Consider the following 16,142-nt stretch of genomic DNA (forward strand, 5'->3'; position numbering starts at 1 on the left):
TTTGGACATCATTCATTGGCTGAAAGTATCACTTGACATTCTCAACCAACGAATCAAGTCCTAATAGGGATAACATTTAAATAGCTAAAACAGAATAGGAATTTCCACTTTAGAGAGATGACTTGGAGGACTGCAGACACACGATGGACCCAGGTGAAGGTCAATCCATTCAAAAATGGTTTGACACCTTACATTGGGACAGCGCCAATGAACTCCTAGCACTATAACCACTAGAGTGTACTTGAAAATTTCTGATTGAATTGACTGATTTTATCATGTGGATTATTTAATTACGATGTCTATGATGGATTAAAAGTTTTATTGAACTACTAAAATAGCTATCTCGACTTTGTAAGACCATTATACCATTAAATGGTAATTAAAACTACTTTTAAAGTTTCTTACTAATTTAAAACTTGTAGTAATGTTTCGGGAACCTCTTTGTTGTTGAACAAAGCTTTTTGAATTGGTAGTAATATGTACCTGTCAGCTCCCTCCTACCTGTTCATTTTTTGCTTGCTGTAAGTGCAGAGTTTTTTTTTTTTTCTTCTTCTTCTTTCTTTCTATACAATTTTACCAAGACAGGATGTTTTGAGAAAAATGTGGTTTACAAACATTTCTCTCTACATGTACACAAGACACCGCAATATATTTACACAGTACTTGTATAAAATTAAAATGTTTTCTTGCATATACTTAATTTGGTGTAATTCAAAACTCTATATTTAGAGAATTGTAAATTAAATTGCAAACTTAGCGAGTGAATGTAGGGTTGAAAATTCTGATTTGTAAATACTTTTCCATCTTGTCTGTTTTTGCATTTATTGCGATATCTGGTTTAATTTCGGTTTAGAGTTCGGTGTCTTGCAAATAAACCCCTTGAAGTTTAACAATTCTATTAGTAGATTCCAGTAAACTGCAAAATGTGGTCAATACATATTGTGCATGTTTGGGCTCCTGGTACTATTTATCTCTGATTTGTGTCTCATTTCTTGTACATTCCTCCCCATTGTGTATGAGATAAGTAGATAACGTGTATTGTTACAAAGGTCTTGGAGCGAGATAATCGCAATTGATTTTAAAACTAAGAAAATGTGGCTACTTTAGAGCATGTGCTCTATCGTAACCACATTATGGCTTTGATCTGCCTCACCCAATGAATGGCCATCTGAGACTTTTTGGTCTTGTGGCTTAGTAAGAGGCCTCCATAACCCCTCTAAGGCATTCTTTTTTTTTATTGTAAACTGATTAGTGTTATTAATTATTTCAAAGACTCTTTATTATATTTATTGCTATTTATACCACTATGTATGAATGGTTATGGTGGAGTGGGAGACAATATTTTCATCCTTATGTGAACAAAGTTTTGGTATAACCCAAGCATTTCCAATCACTAGTAGAATAAAACCATGCTAAAATAGACATTAGTTCTAAAGTGTTCCTTAAATATTATATGTTATGAGTCTTTGCTACTTGGAACCTTCGTCTACCACCTGCTGATTACATTGAACTGCAAAGTTCAATAATCATTCTGGACTTTTAATATAGGTACTAGGGATGGTATGGTCCATCCATCAAATGTAATAATTGTGTTTGATACGTATCTGAACCTGGAAAATGTTACTTCACTACATAATCCAGTATGTAGGTTTATTGTGCTTTATGAAATAAATGAGATCATCAGAAACAATAGCTTCTCTTCTTGATATGTGGGATCGTTTATAGCTAATGATTACCAAATGTCTTCCAGGACTAATAAATAACGCAGGTTGGAGATGGACGACAGGAGGAAGCTGCTACTTTTGGGCTCTAATGTATTGCAAGAAAGAGAGTAAATTTCCTGATTGAAAGGGAACATAGTGTGCTAATGGTCTTAGCCTACTATTAATGGACTTTAGCCTGAAGTCCAGTCAAGATTCCTTTTAGAGATAAGGAAGAGAAAAAAAATACGCTGTTTAAAAAAAAAAAAGTGATCTGTCTGTTCAACTAGAGTGATTTAATAATTAGCATTGCCTCAAGCTTCACTGAATTGTGCTGCAGTGATTCTGCAGGTCTCACGGACAGACACAGAAAATTTGCAATAATGTTTAAGATGTCGAACAATAATGGAGGCTAGTGCCATGGTCCGTATTACAGATGTTGTAACATCTATTATATGTTACTCGTATGAGTTGACATTGTTTTAGCAATTGCAAACCAAACCCATTCCAGGTGTAACCAGCTATAGTGAACCACAAAAGCTGTAAAGATACAATTATAGTTACATAGTGAACTAAATGAAGTGTATGTATACAGATAGGCCCCCTTGTATGTAGTCAGATGATTTGCATTGGTAATATTCTGAGGAATTTGCAAATTTAAATTTAAATCTCAAAAGTCTTATAAATCAAAGTAAAAAGCAAAAATGTGTTTTAAAATATAACACCCTCCTCATAAGACATGCTTTCTTTCACTTGCACTTGTTTATCCATGAGCAGACTTATCTAATGTATGACTTATTTATTTAAGCAGTATTGACATGGACCGATTCATTTAAAAAAAAAATTAAATTTTTTTTAACATGACTTGCACAAACAATGCACTTAACCAGTCAAAAATAAGAAGTCATTCATATTAGAATTTTCTGCATTTGCAATAAATCTCAAGGCTTTAGATAACAGTTGCCACTGCTTTAAAAAAAAGCAAACAATCAGCCAATCTGGAAGCCACTATAACTTTCAGTGGCCCTTTTAAAAGATCACTGAGAAGTGTAGTGTAGTAACTGTTGTTAATGCCTGTTTTCCATAATTAGGAAATTGCCAGGTCTAATTTTGCATTGCTGTATTTGCTGGGAGATTGCAATGTATACAGAAGTTGTTCATTTATCAGAGTTTCTGACTGTAAAGGGATCCAGAAGTGTAGCTCGGTTACCTAGGACATACCTGATCAGCCTGATAGTTAGCACTGTTAGTGTTGTTTTTTTGTGCAAACTGAATTTCTTGTCACGCTGCTCCAACAGGTATCACAATCTGGAAATGATTTGGTAATAGTATAAAATAATATAAAACATCTATTGGTGCATTGATTTGTGCATTTTACACACAAAAGATGAGAGAGCAAAGAGAATCATGGAAAATACATTCATATTTTCCACGAACTTCAATAAATATGTACATGCTTACACAATTAAAAAAAAAAAATTAAAAAAATTTGCAGAGCAAAATACTTTAATAGTAAAGCTACTTATCATCCTATGAATGTGAAGATTGTGTGCTCAATTTAATGTACTTTCTTTTAGATTGAGATAATTCAGCGTGCAATATCTCATGTTCCTTTTTTAGTCTTAGCTTGAAATATATCTGTTCTGACCAAATATTTGGTCATAAAGAGTGATACAATTGTCAAGCCAAGTAAACATAACATTAAAGGTAGTGTTGGGGCATATGTGTGCGACATTTTGAAAGAAATGTAGTATTTGACTTTTTTCTATTGTACCTTTTTTACCTCAAAAACTAAAATCCCCATAAACATCATTCTAAGATATATTTTAGCACATCGACTATTAGGTGACTGAACTATTGTGGCTGACCTCTCCTTAATTCCATGGTAAATTTACCAGCCATTTTAAAGGGGCACTGTATACACCATATGCACTTTAAAACTCTCTGAAGTGGTTGTAGTACCTGAAGTCTTTGGGCACCAGCTTCTGCATCACTGCAGAACAGTTTAGCAAAGATGCTCGGCTTGTCCCCGAAATGGTGGAAGAGGAACTATGCAGAATTGCCACTAAAGTGGGTGACTAGGCAAACTGATGAATTTCTCAATTAAAGTATACCTTGCAAAGAGAGCACATCTGAACCACTCTGTGTATGGTTCTGGTGCCATGTCCTTTTGTTCATTTTTAAATCTGCCTGACAGATTTGAGCTGGTGGGCAAATGTGAAAATTTAAGACAAGGACCCAGAACCCATCTTCAAGTATGTGATGTGGTGAGGTTCTGGTACTGTGTCTATATTATTACATTTTATATTATGCTTGCTTATAGCGTTGTATAGTTTTACTTTTGGTCCAATGTAGTAGGAAATAGTGTGTCCCCCCCACACGCCTCTTTTTCTTCTTCGTGTAAAATTACTATTTATTTTGTAAACTTATGCTTAATTTCTCCCATTAATCCAGCAGTCTATTGCCAACCCAAAGGCTTACATTTTTACTGTCTGCCCTCTCCCATATATTGCATTTTTTTTGAGAAACTTCAGCTTTATTTCATCCATAATGTACAGGTTGGCTTGCAAATGTAATGTAAATGTGTCGAGTATGGATATAAATAGACAAGCCCTGGCAGTCTGTTTTTACTGGCTTTTTCTCATGTAATTTTGGTGTGCTTAAATTATTATTTATTTATTTGTAATATAGAACCTTGCATTGTTACATGATCATGTTAGAATGTAAGCTGTTATAGCAAATGCTTGACAGATTTCCAAAGAAATATATTTCTGCCAACCAATCAAAATCCTTCTCTGGTCATAAATATTAACACATCATTTCATGGGAAAGTACCGTATTTATCGGCGTATAACACGCACAGGCGTATAACACGCACCTCATTTTTAGAAAGAAATTCCAGGAAATTTCCCCCCTCATCCCATAGTATTCCCCCCCCTCATCCCATAGTATTCCCCCCTCATCCCATAGTGTCCCCCCTTTCCATAGTATTCTCCCCCCTTTCCATAGTATTCTCCCCCCTCCCATAGTATTCCCCCCTCCTCCCATAGTATTCCCCCCCTCCTCCCATAGTATTCTCCCCCCTCCCCTCCCATAGTATTCTCCCCCCCTCCCCTCCCATAGTATTCTCCCCCCCTCCCCTCCCATAGTATATAGTATTCTCCCCCCTCCCCTCCCATAGTATTCTCCCCCCCCTCCCCTCCCATAGTATTCTCCCCCCCTCCCCTCCCATAGTATTCTCCCCCCCTCCCCTCCCATAGTATTCTCCCCCCTTCCCTCCCATAGTGTACTTTCCTCCCCCTCCCCTCCCATAGTGTACTTTCCTCCCCCTCCCCTCCCATAGTGTACTTTCCTCCTCCTCCCCTCCCATAGTGTACTTCCCCTCCTCCCCTCCCATAGTGTACTTTCCTCCCCCTCCCCTCCCATAGTGTACTTTCCTCCCCCTCCCCTCCCATAGTGTACTTTCCTCCCCCTCCCCTCCCATAGTGTACTTTCCTCCCCCTCCCCTCCCATAGTGTACTTTCCTCCCCTCCCATAATTACTTACCTGTCCTGAAGCGTGGGCCGGCTTCACACCGTGCACCGCGGAACAGGAACTTTAATTTAAGGTTCCGGTTTCCGGCGGGACTGAAAGGAAGTGTGCACACTATTGTGCACACTTCCTTTCAGTCCCGCCGGAAACCGGAACCTTAAATTAAAGTTCCTGTACCGCGGTGCGCGCTGTGAAGCCGGCCCACGCTTCAGGACAGGTAAGTAATTATGGGATATCGGCGTATAACACGCACCCACGATTTTTCCCCTATTTTCAGGGGAAAAAAGTGCGTGTTATACGCCGATAAATACGGTATATTCAGAGAAAACTATTATAGAAAAACATTAGGCACCAAAATATGGCTTTGGCACATAAATCGATATGTGTGTATCATATATGTTTGTATGTGTATATATACCGGATTTATGTCTGATCTATGTTTTATGTAAAAGCTAATAGTGCAAGGTTAAGTTATTCTAGTAAGAAAATGCAGAAAAAATATGGAAATTTAAGATGTCACTGTTAGGCTCTTATCACAGACATAAATCATGACAACTATGTTGCACGCTATTCAAGATAAGCCAGTCTTTGTTAAGACTTATGGCTTAAATTCTTTCTCATTAATTGCAGAAAGCTTTCGGTTCCACGGCTCTGTGAAAATATTTGGCTTGTTTCCACCAAACTTGTTTTATGACTTTGTAATTCTGTGTTGTCACCTGACAATGGTGATGATCATGTTGTATTAACCTTCTCTGAATGTGTGAAACGTTTCAAACCCTGCAAATATGATATGAACTGTGCATAACATATATTGTCATGTTACTTGAATACTTGAGAGATTGCTGAAAAAAGAAGTGTGCATTTGTACATTTTAATTTTTTACATTTTATATAATGTGTGTGTGTGTGTGTGTGTGCGTGCGTGCGTGCGTGCGTGTGTCCATGTCCAAAAAGGTTATAGTGGGGGAAAAAATTGTGATTGAAAATCCCTTCCAGGATTCTGCGTGGGCATATGCAAATTAGTTTAACAAAGAATCAAATTTTTGCCTAATTCAATCTTTTCTGAAGTTGTGTTTCAAAGCTGTTGTATACAACAAGCACAGACTCAAGGGAATCCATGTTTAAAATGGAATGAGGCAAAAATGTGATTCTTTGTTAAACTAATTTGCCAATGCCCACCCAGAATCCTTTGTGGTATTAACATCACTGCAAATGTGTGATTTCTGTGTGAAAAGCAAGTCTTATGGCTTGACTGGTGTGAAGATTTTTGTTTAACATTGTATTAACTATCTACATATATTTATATAGATGGATAGATAGAGGCATTTATATAGCATGAGACATGTAGTTCCTGGCAGGTAATGTTTTATTAGTTTAGCCCTGCTGCGAACAAGTGGCAGGACTATTACAGATGGATTTACAAGGTGCAGATCTGCTCTGTGCTGTAGGGGTGAAGAGTTAAAGCTGTCGAGAATAGCAGTAGACATTAAAGACACAGTTGATTGGAGGCCAGTGAGACCCCTGGAGAGGGAAGTGAAGTCTGGGTAGTACTAGAGCTGCGTGCCCAACTCAGGAAAATCCTCCCAGATGGGTAAGGAGTTTCCGGGGCAGGTTGTGAGGGGGAGGGGTCACTTGGTGAGCAGCATAGGCTGTATGCCGGCTGCCCTGTCACTACTGTGCTATGGAAATTGCCTGCACGAGCTCATGGCCTGCTCAACACCTTCCTGGGCTCCCTGCATCACTCTCATCACATACCAAATACACCCACATATTACACACAGCCAGCACACACCATATATACACACACATTACAAACAGTCACTGCACACTATGGGACAAGGACCAAGGGAAAGGCTGGGCAGAGCAGAGGTTGAGACACTAGGGTAATTCACTAAACTCCACATTTTCTCAAATTGCGGCTAATTTTTCCAGATCCATTATTTTTGCCTCAATTTTGCTATACAGATTTAAATTGTTATTATTTTTGTGTCAGGACAAGCAGATTGGGCTACACACACACACACACACACACATAGAGAGAGAGAGAAAGAGAGAGAGAGTGTGTGAGATATTAGAGGGAAATAAATCAATTTCACTTATTTAGGTTAATACACTTGTGTTTAAGTCAGAAAATTCACAAATAAAAAGCTGCGTTCCATCCTCAAGACTTGGAGGTTGACATGCCTGGTTGCTTGCCTGCCATTCCACAAATCCCTGTGCGTGCTTTAATAATACATTTATTTTGTTTTTATATACTGAATATTGTTGACTTTATAAAGCTATCAGCATTATGTGCTGCAAAGCCCTACCAGCTTTAAAAAAAAAAAAAAAAAAGTAATATAGCTCCCATATTGCTTTGCCAACTTCTGACCCCCCAGTTGGTATTCTACAGTTTAAAGCTGAAAACTATGATTCAAGTTCTAAAACAGCAGGAATGCCTACGGTTTGGCCACCACTACTTTCAGTACTTCACCCAGATCCTGTAAATATTGTTGTGGTGAGCATGGGGACTGTTGCTTGTATGTAATTTGGTAGATCATGTTGGTTTGTCTGCTTGGCATCATGTATACATTTTGTATAATCGTATAACATTGTGTTATATACACATGTGTTCCAGGTAAAGACGGCTACTATTGCAACAGAGCGAAACGGAAACCTGGAGAATTGCAGCATGAATATTAATGCTTCCATTTATGATGAGATCCAACAGGAAATGAAACGAGCTAAAGTATCCCAGGCACTATTTGCAAAGGTTGCAGCTTCCAAAAGCCAGGTACATTATATCCAGATTCAGAAATAAAATAAACATTATTCCATTTGCCGTACATATTTAGAACATACCGGTGGCTGCTAGATCATCCCTTACTATTTAAAATCCTATATATGTTATACAGTTTAACTCTTTGTATACCGTAAGGTTTCACAAAGCAATGTTTTACAAGTAGCTGTTCATCTTGTTTATAACTTTAACCCCTTAAGGACCAAACTTCTGGAATAAAATGGAATCATGACATGTCACACATGTCATGTGTCCTTAAGGGGTTAAACGTTAATAATCAAATTGCTTCCACTTAGTTTTTATAGAGTAATGGATTAATGAAGCTAAATATTTGGAAGCTTAGTAAAATAATTATTTTAAGCCTTACGACAGGTTGCCTTAATAGCATGATGCTGTGCAATTAAAGGGACACTGATTGCCAAACAACTTTAGCTAAATGAAAAATGTTGTGTATAGATTTCACATCTGAAGTCTCACTGCTCATTACAAATAGGAGTTACATTCCTTCCATATAGGTGTTACAAATCATATTATTTTCTGTCCATGCAGCACACCTCCCCTGGCTGTGACTCACACAGCCTGCATGAAAAGAGGCTTAGCTTATCAATCAGAAGCTAACTTAATTTAGATTTTTTATCTCCTGCTCTGTAAATTAAACTTTAATCACTAACAGGAGGCTCCTGCAGGGTTTATCAAGCTCTTAACAGTAAAGGAGATAAGAAATTCAAAATTCAGCAGAATTTGCAATAAAGGAAGTGTAAACATTAGATCTCACTTTACAGGAAGTGTTTATGAAGACTGTGTAAGCCACGTGCAGGGAGGTGTAAATTGGGTAGAGAATTGAGCAGTGAGGCTGAAGAGGCATGATTTATACACCAAAGCTGTCTCATTAATATAAAGTGTTTTTGGTGACTATAGTGTCCCTTTAAGGACAACAGTAATATACTTTAAAAAGGTCAATTATTATCAAGCTGATATTTAACAATGTGACATTTAATGTGGTGATTCATTATATTGCTGTTATGAAAACTGTACACTATAATAGTTGCAATATCTAGTCCATCTCTGTACATATTGCTAGCCTTCAGTGATAGGGCTGGTTTAGATCAGAGTTGGCAAAAATCAGCAACACAGATGTTTGTGAATTGCATTTTGCTAATGCTTCAAAGATGACTAAGTATAATTAGAAATGTAGTTCACAAACATTTCAATTGTCATGGTTAGCCATCACCTAGCTAGATTGTGAAATAGTGTGTAATATTTAATTTCTGAATGGCATCTCCTTATAACTAGACCTTCTTCCTGTAAGAGGGACACACCTTATTTGGTCAGCAGATGTTTTAAAAATCTGATCTTTATATATTAATGTGTTTCTTTAAAAAATAAATAAAAAAAATTGTGCTTGTGTTTTGTCAATTGTTATCAATATTTCTGTTTTGTTAATTATTTATGTAATTTCTGTTAGGCAGTTTATTTGGATGGCCTGTATTTCAATAGCTTTAGATTGTATAGATATTCATTATTCTGCTCTGCAGTGTGTTGACTTGAAAAGAATAAAGATTCTCCGGGACCAAAGTTGAGGTTTTCTGGTTTATTTTGTTGGTTTTGGGTCATTGCAGTTGTTCTAAATTCAGCTGCTGCACAAACAGCAAATGTTCAAAAGGCATATGCTTTTTTAATCAAATATAATGATCCGTATTTTCAGTTTTCTTTTCACTCTCTGACTCCATCATTTACCACTTACCTTAACAGATACAACTTACTTTAAAATATGTTAAGAGGACTTGCTGATAAGGAATTCTTGCATTTCTTTTTTTATCTCTAAAGTGCTCACATACCCACATAACAAGTCTCAAATGCAGTTTTGCTTGTTTCCCTGTTTTGACAAAGCCTAATTTACGCACATATTTATCATAAAGTCACCTTGACAATGAAGCAATACAAAATTGAATGAGTTTACAGTAATATATGTACACATCTTTGCCTGTTTTAAAAATGTGTCCTATAGTATGTCTGATAGAACTGGATTTTAGAATGTGTATTGATGGAGAAATACATGTTTGGGTCTTTCTAACAAATCTATCCCTACCAAAAAGAGCCATCTCCACTTGATTGAGGGATGTAAAGATCTCGGATCCTGTACTAGTTAGTGATGGAGAACCTGTTGCACCAATGCCATTACCCGCATGAATGCCACCAAACTGGCCCATCTAGTCTGCCCAATTTTCTAAAGACTTTCATTAGTCCCTGGCCTTATCTTATAGCTAGGGTAGCCTTATGACTATCCCACGCATGCTTAAACTCCTTCACTGTGTTAACCTCTACCACTTCAGCTGGAAAGCCATTTCATTCGCCCACTACCCTCTCTCTAAAGCTAACATTAAGCATTTCAAGGATTGCAGAATCTGGAAAGCAGATGGGTAGAGATGATCCAAAATGGGAAATGTGGTGTATCTCGTGGGGATATAATACATGTAGATGGTTGTTACCATCTGCAGTGGTTACTGATTGGTGATTTGAAACTGATATGGTGAATGAAAGAGAGACTGATTTTGGGTAACGTAAAATGATTGGGGGAAAAGGGTGGGAAAAGATGTATATGGGTGAACTTGGTGGAGGTAAGAGGACTGAGGGTAGGAAAAACATAGAGAAACATGATAGATGGAAAACATGGGAAACTTAAAGGAATTCTCTTCCTTCAAAACAACTATTGAAATGAGAAATAAAGAAAAAACTAAACCATTTCAAATTACTGAAGTAGTCATAGTGCTTAGAGTAACCCTTTGAAGTGAGTACCATAAAGCTGGAAGCCAAGAGATGCCTGGAATGGGCAAATGGTCTGGGCACTTTCAGTTAATTTCCTAGATTTCTGTAAAAAAGCATTATTATTATTATTATTATTAGTAGTAGTAGTAGTAGTAGTATTTATATAGCGCTAACTGATTCCACATCGCTCTACAATAAAAGGGGAATTTAACAAATGAGACAATAACAAAGTGTAACAGGAACAATAGGTAGTTGAGGACCCTGATTAAACGAGCTTACAGTCTAGAGGACGTGGGGTAATGGAATCTTTGTACCCCATTACTGACCTACACTGACCCTTGGTAGGTAGTCGGTAGGTAATGGGCTACAAAGAGAGTGGGATATTGAATAGGAAATATGGAAGCAAGCAGGGTACAGAAATAGTAAAATGGACAACACAGAGACCCAAAATCAGGAAATCGGTGTGAGAGGTAAGAAATACGGTAATCCTGATTTCCTCAGAGAAACCGGAGAATTAAAGAAAATTATTAAAATGGCAGATTTGTGACGTCTACAGCTCCTATTGAAATAATACTGACAATAAAGCAGCCAATATTTCTTTGGCTATCACGGCTTCATATTATCTTACTAGTTCATTTTAAAAAAAATAGTCCTTCTTTTCTCCAATTGTTTCCTGGAATTATTCCTCCATTCTGTGTACAGAGAAAAACAGATTATACTGTGAAGGTAACTCTCTGTCATAAAAAAAAAAAAAAATTGTGTTTACTACAGGCCAAGTAAAATAATAAATACATACAGTGATTGATAAACGACGTATTAAATAATATACATATAATTTAATGAAGCTCTGCTTGGGTGAGTTCCTCAACCATCATTGTTTCTTGTAGAATAAAAAAGTTGTTGTTTTTTTTTAAGGCAAAAGATTTTACCAAGAGAAAAAAAATGCAGACTCCCTTTTGCAAGGTATTTGCACCAAGAGTTTTACTGCCCTGTTGGAATGTAATTGTGTTTTAACCACCTACTAAATGATGATTATTTGTCTTATCATCCTTTTTTTTAAGACCGATTATCTGACTAGTGTACCAATTAAAGAATAACATTTTTGTTAATGTGCTGTCCAGTTGAAAAAAAAAAAGAATCCATATGTCATCACACAGTTTAAACATTTCTTAGCCTCCCTACTTAACTTGAAATTATAACCCAACCCTATAAGAAGATAGACAGTGATTTCATTGAATATGTATAAAAGAAATATAAACTGTCACCATCCATACGTATTGTACGAAGTTAAGTGTGGGCTGTTTTTCTTGTGGAATGAAAAAAAAAAGGAAATACAGTATTTAATATATGTATAATAATGCAATACGTATTTTCATAAAGGGCCTGTCACACACAAAACAACAAAAGTGATATTTACATTTACTGTTCCTCTTCTTAGAGTATATATCCCAGCATGCAAATTTAATGCTTTTCCTAACCTTCTGCTCCTTTTGTATCTTATTTGTATATTTTCTTAATCTCTTAGTGTAACTGATCAGAAAACACAAAAATTGGGGATACAATTTGTAACCTGTGCCTAGCAAAGCCGAAATTGTATCACCATAGCCACAAAATATTTGAATGGGCTGCTCCGTTGCATTTTGTTTTCTTTGTTGTTGTTTTGTTTGGGGGTATTTTGGTTTGTTTTTGCTTTGTTGTGTAATTTTTTTTTCTCTCCAGACTTTCTATAACTACTAGCTGATTGGTATAGTTATTACTGGCTATATACTAGAATTAGAACCAAGGCTAGCTAATTAAACCAATAAATAGCAGAGGAGCCAACAACAATAATCCAACATGTAGAACGAAAGGTTATCAGAAATTAACCAGAACATCTGTGTTATTAGGGGCTTTTAGAATTCAGTTCCTGTAAACTAGCCAAGCATTGGTTAAAGAGTTCCATTGCTGTAATAAGTACTCTTAAAAACAAAATGCAAAGCAGCTTGTATGCATGGAACATGAAAACGGCTTTATTAAAAGTATGTTGCCTATTACAGGGAAATCACTTTTTTACAGTTGGTGTGATACCCGTCGGTTATGCATGAAAGATTTCAGCTGTGAAATAAACCATAGCACAGTCTTTGTTTAATAAAATAATCAATCTGACAATTCAAGATGCTCATTTTATTTCTTCTTTCAGAGCTGCATTGTTTTCCTTTTGTTATTATGCAGGAACAACGTTAATCCTGTGTTGAAATGTGTTAATGTTAAAGGTCGTGTTCTTTTAACGTCCCGCATTTTTACTAAATACATACATTTTATTAGAGCCCCAGCTGGTTCCATCTTGATATGAATTCATCATATGAAATCTAACCTGAGTTTGATATGCAGTTAGCACCAAGTACATATGTTGGGAAGCACTAGGAAGTGTTGATATTAGAACAGGAGTATGAGGGTTGAAAGGCAGTGATCACTCTACATGCTTTAAAGGGACACTATCGTCACCAGAACAACTACAGCTTATTGCATTTGTTCTGGTGAGTAGAATCTTTTTGCTGTAAACACTGTCTTCTCAGAGAAAATGCAGTGTTTACATTACAGCCTAGTGATAACTCCACTGGCCACTCTTCAGATGGCTACTATAGATGCTTCCTGGGGCAGGACTGTATGCAGCACTGTCATTCAGTGTCTCCACCCTCTATGAGGAGATGCTGATTGGCCAGGGCTGTGTTTGACTTGTGCTGGCTCTGCCCATGATCTGCCTCCTTAACAGTCTCAGACAATAATATGGGGAAGCATTGTGATTGGCTCAGACCACCACTTCTGATGACAGCAGGCAGGTCAAAGGCAGACCGGGTCAGAGCCAGGAGCTACAGACTTGAATACAAGTAAGATTTTACTATATTTAGGGAGGCAAGGGAAACCAGGGGGCCTAGATGGTGGTTTTAATGCTATAGGGTCAGACATAAATGTGTTCTTCACCCTATAGTGTCCCTTTAACAAGGTAGAAGCCAAGTAGAGTAGGAAAGCCAATTTTGTTTTAGATATAAACACTGCTGATATTTAGTTGGCTCTCATGTTGTCACCCAAAGGTAAATTTGAATGTGAGTTCCTAGCTCTAGAGAGACATTGCTGTATGTGATCAAGCCAAGAGTAGATGAATCAGAAGTCAGGGATGAATTTTGCTCCTCTTGAGATGTTACTTGTGCACAGGTACAAGTGATATATAGTTATTTTGCATTCTTCTTTTCTTGGGTTCTCGCAGAACATCTGAATAACTAGCATTTCTAATGCAAACCAGCAAGTTAGCTCATATTATTCCAAATATCCATTAGAGTGGAAACTATATCTAGTACCTTCCAAGACCAATTATTTCTTGATTGTATGTTCTTCACTTTTTAAAGGCGAAATATTACTGCAATAACCAAGACCATTTGGGTGTAGCTTTATAATATAATAATACAAAGAGAATAGGGAAAAGGGAACAGGACATATTGAGCGGTGCATGATTCACATGCTTGAATTAAGTAAATAAGCCAGTACATAAATCTAAATCTACTCAATCCAATTCTTGGGTATATAGGTAGGGGTGCAGGAATCACTAACGTGTGCAAGGTTAGTGAATAAACTTGTATTTATCAACGGCTAAAATAAGGAAACAAAAAAAGACTACTGTACTAAACTGAAAGATGAAAAATCTTGCTAAAGCAACATAAATGGAGGTCTATATCAATCACACACAATTTTTTTTATTTTTTTTATTGCATGAGTAAAAATTCGGAAGAGGGGGTGATGGAGATGGCAACAGCCAGGCCTCTTACTGCAGAATTAATCACAACTCCCATAATTTTAGCCGTGCCCATCTAATTCATGGAATTGTAGAGTTGGAGTCTATAAACCTGTCTAGGGCTGGAGTTTTACATCCCTGTCAAGCTCCTTTTTTGTGTGCTTCACAACCCATTTTCCTGGCACTATAGGCTACTGGAGTGCCCCCTTCCTCTGGGCCCCCTCCCCTCCCGCAGGGCTGAAGGGGTTAAAACCCTTTCAGCTATTTACCTGAATTGAGCTCTAATGTCAGTTACAAATCTAAAGTTTATCAAATTGGAATAACCAAATATGATTTTGTCTTGGTAATCTAGAGCTATTTATTTAAAGTTTGCTAGAGTTTGACTGTTGACTTGTAGAATAGCTTGTGTTTGTACCTTTTCCCAAACAATCTGAATGTGATAAATGGGACACACAATGCCAAATTGACTGAATTGTAGTTATTGAATTTCATTCAGTTCTACTCTTGAACATAGATTATGCACTTTGGTTACAAATTCCGACTTTAGTGAATAAACCCCAAAGAGTACATTACAGGATGATTATTCCAATGTAATATTGGTTTATCTTACTCATGGGAAGCAAAACTGAAGTGTGAGATGCAATCTTTTAGCCAAATTAATTGCCACATTTCTTTTTGCTGTGTGTAGGTAATGAGCAGAATGATATCCTTTTGAGAAATCTCTGAAGTGTATATAATGCCTGTGTTCCGTACTAAGAGTGATAGAATTAGTCTCGAAGGTGGTTAACAGTGTTTCTGGAAATGTGCATATGTATACATTAGACAAGAGATCGTCGCCTTTCTGCACACGATTGCTATACACTGAATCTCTTAAAGGTGAACTTTTCATTTTTCTGGGCATTACACCATTGAATAAAATATTGGAAATTAACAATAACTTTTTTATTTTAAATGTAGATTAAACATTTAGCAAACTACATTACAGCACAAATCTGCCTGGGCACGCATTGCAAATAAGGAGGAAAAAAATATAAATATTGCTTTATTTCTCCTTTTCTCCTTATGCTTTCTCTGCTGACTGCCAGGTGCGAATGACAGAGCTTATAACAATGATTCATAGAGAGCCAAACTGCAGGATAAAGACTTTTGCCCCCCATTTAATTTTATTTTTCCACAAATAAATAATTATTAAATAAATGATCTGTGTAAATATAATATTAGAAATCCTGTAACAATTTCCCTTTAAATTTTTAGCCATTAAAGCTTCTAAGATAGGAGCATAATGTTTATACCAAAGGACTGAATTGTATGTCACCTGAAATTCTTTGAAAATATTAAAAAAACATTAAGTTGCGGTTTGGCTTTGACCAATTTGTGAAGAATCCATGTTTGGGTTCCACAGTAGAATGATTTACACTATATTTCCTAGTATGAAAACACCAGGAAGCTATTTCACTGAACCGTGAATATTCAGATATTCACTTGGGAACTGCAAAGCTTAGGCCTGGATAGCTGATTTAGAAACATAGCTGACTGGAATAATTTTCAAGTTTGTTGACCACCCTGCAAGTAATTTAGTTCAGTTTTCATCTGTTTGTCTA

The 16,142-nt window shown here is 36.7% G+C and overlaps 1 protein-coding gene across 7 annotated transcripts in view; it reads left to right on the top strand.

Moving 5' to 3' along the window:
• SATB1 (SATB homeobox 1) overlaps window positions 1-16,142 on the top strand; it is a 193,677-nt gene that overhangs the window by 146,281 nt on the left and 31,254 nt on the right. For all 7 annotated transcript variants that reach the window (XM_063452302.1, XM_063452307.1, XM_063452306.1 and 4 more), the window contains one exon: window positions 7,848-8,003. In XM_063452302.1, the coding sequence (XP_063308372.1) occupies window positions 7,848-8,003 (156 nt within the window). The remainder of the gene's footprint in view (window positions 1-7,847; window positions 8,004-16,142) is intronic.

This window comes from Pelobates fuscus, chromosome 4, assembly GCF_036172605.1.
Source record: "Pelobates fuscus isolate aPelFus1 chromosome 4, aPelFus1.pri, whole genome shotgun sequence".
Classification (NCBI taxonomy): domain Eukaryota; kingdom Metazoa; phylum Chordata; class Amphibia; order Anura; family Pelobatidae; genus Pelobates; species Pelobates fuscus.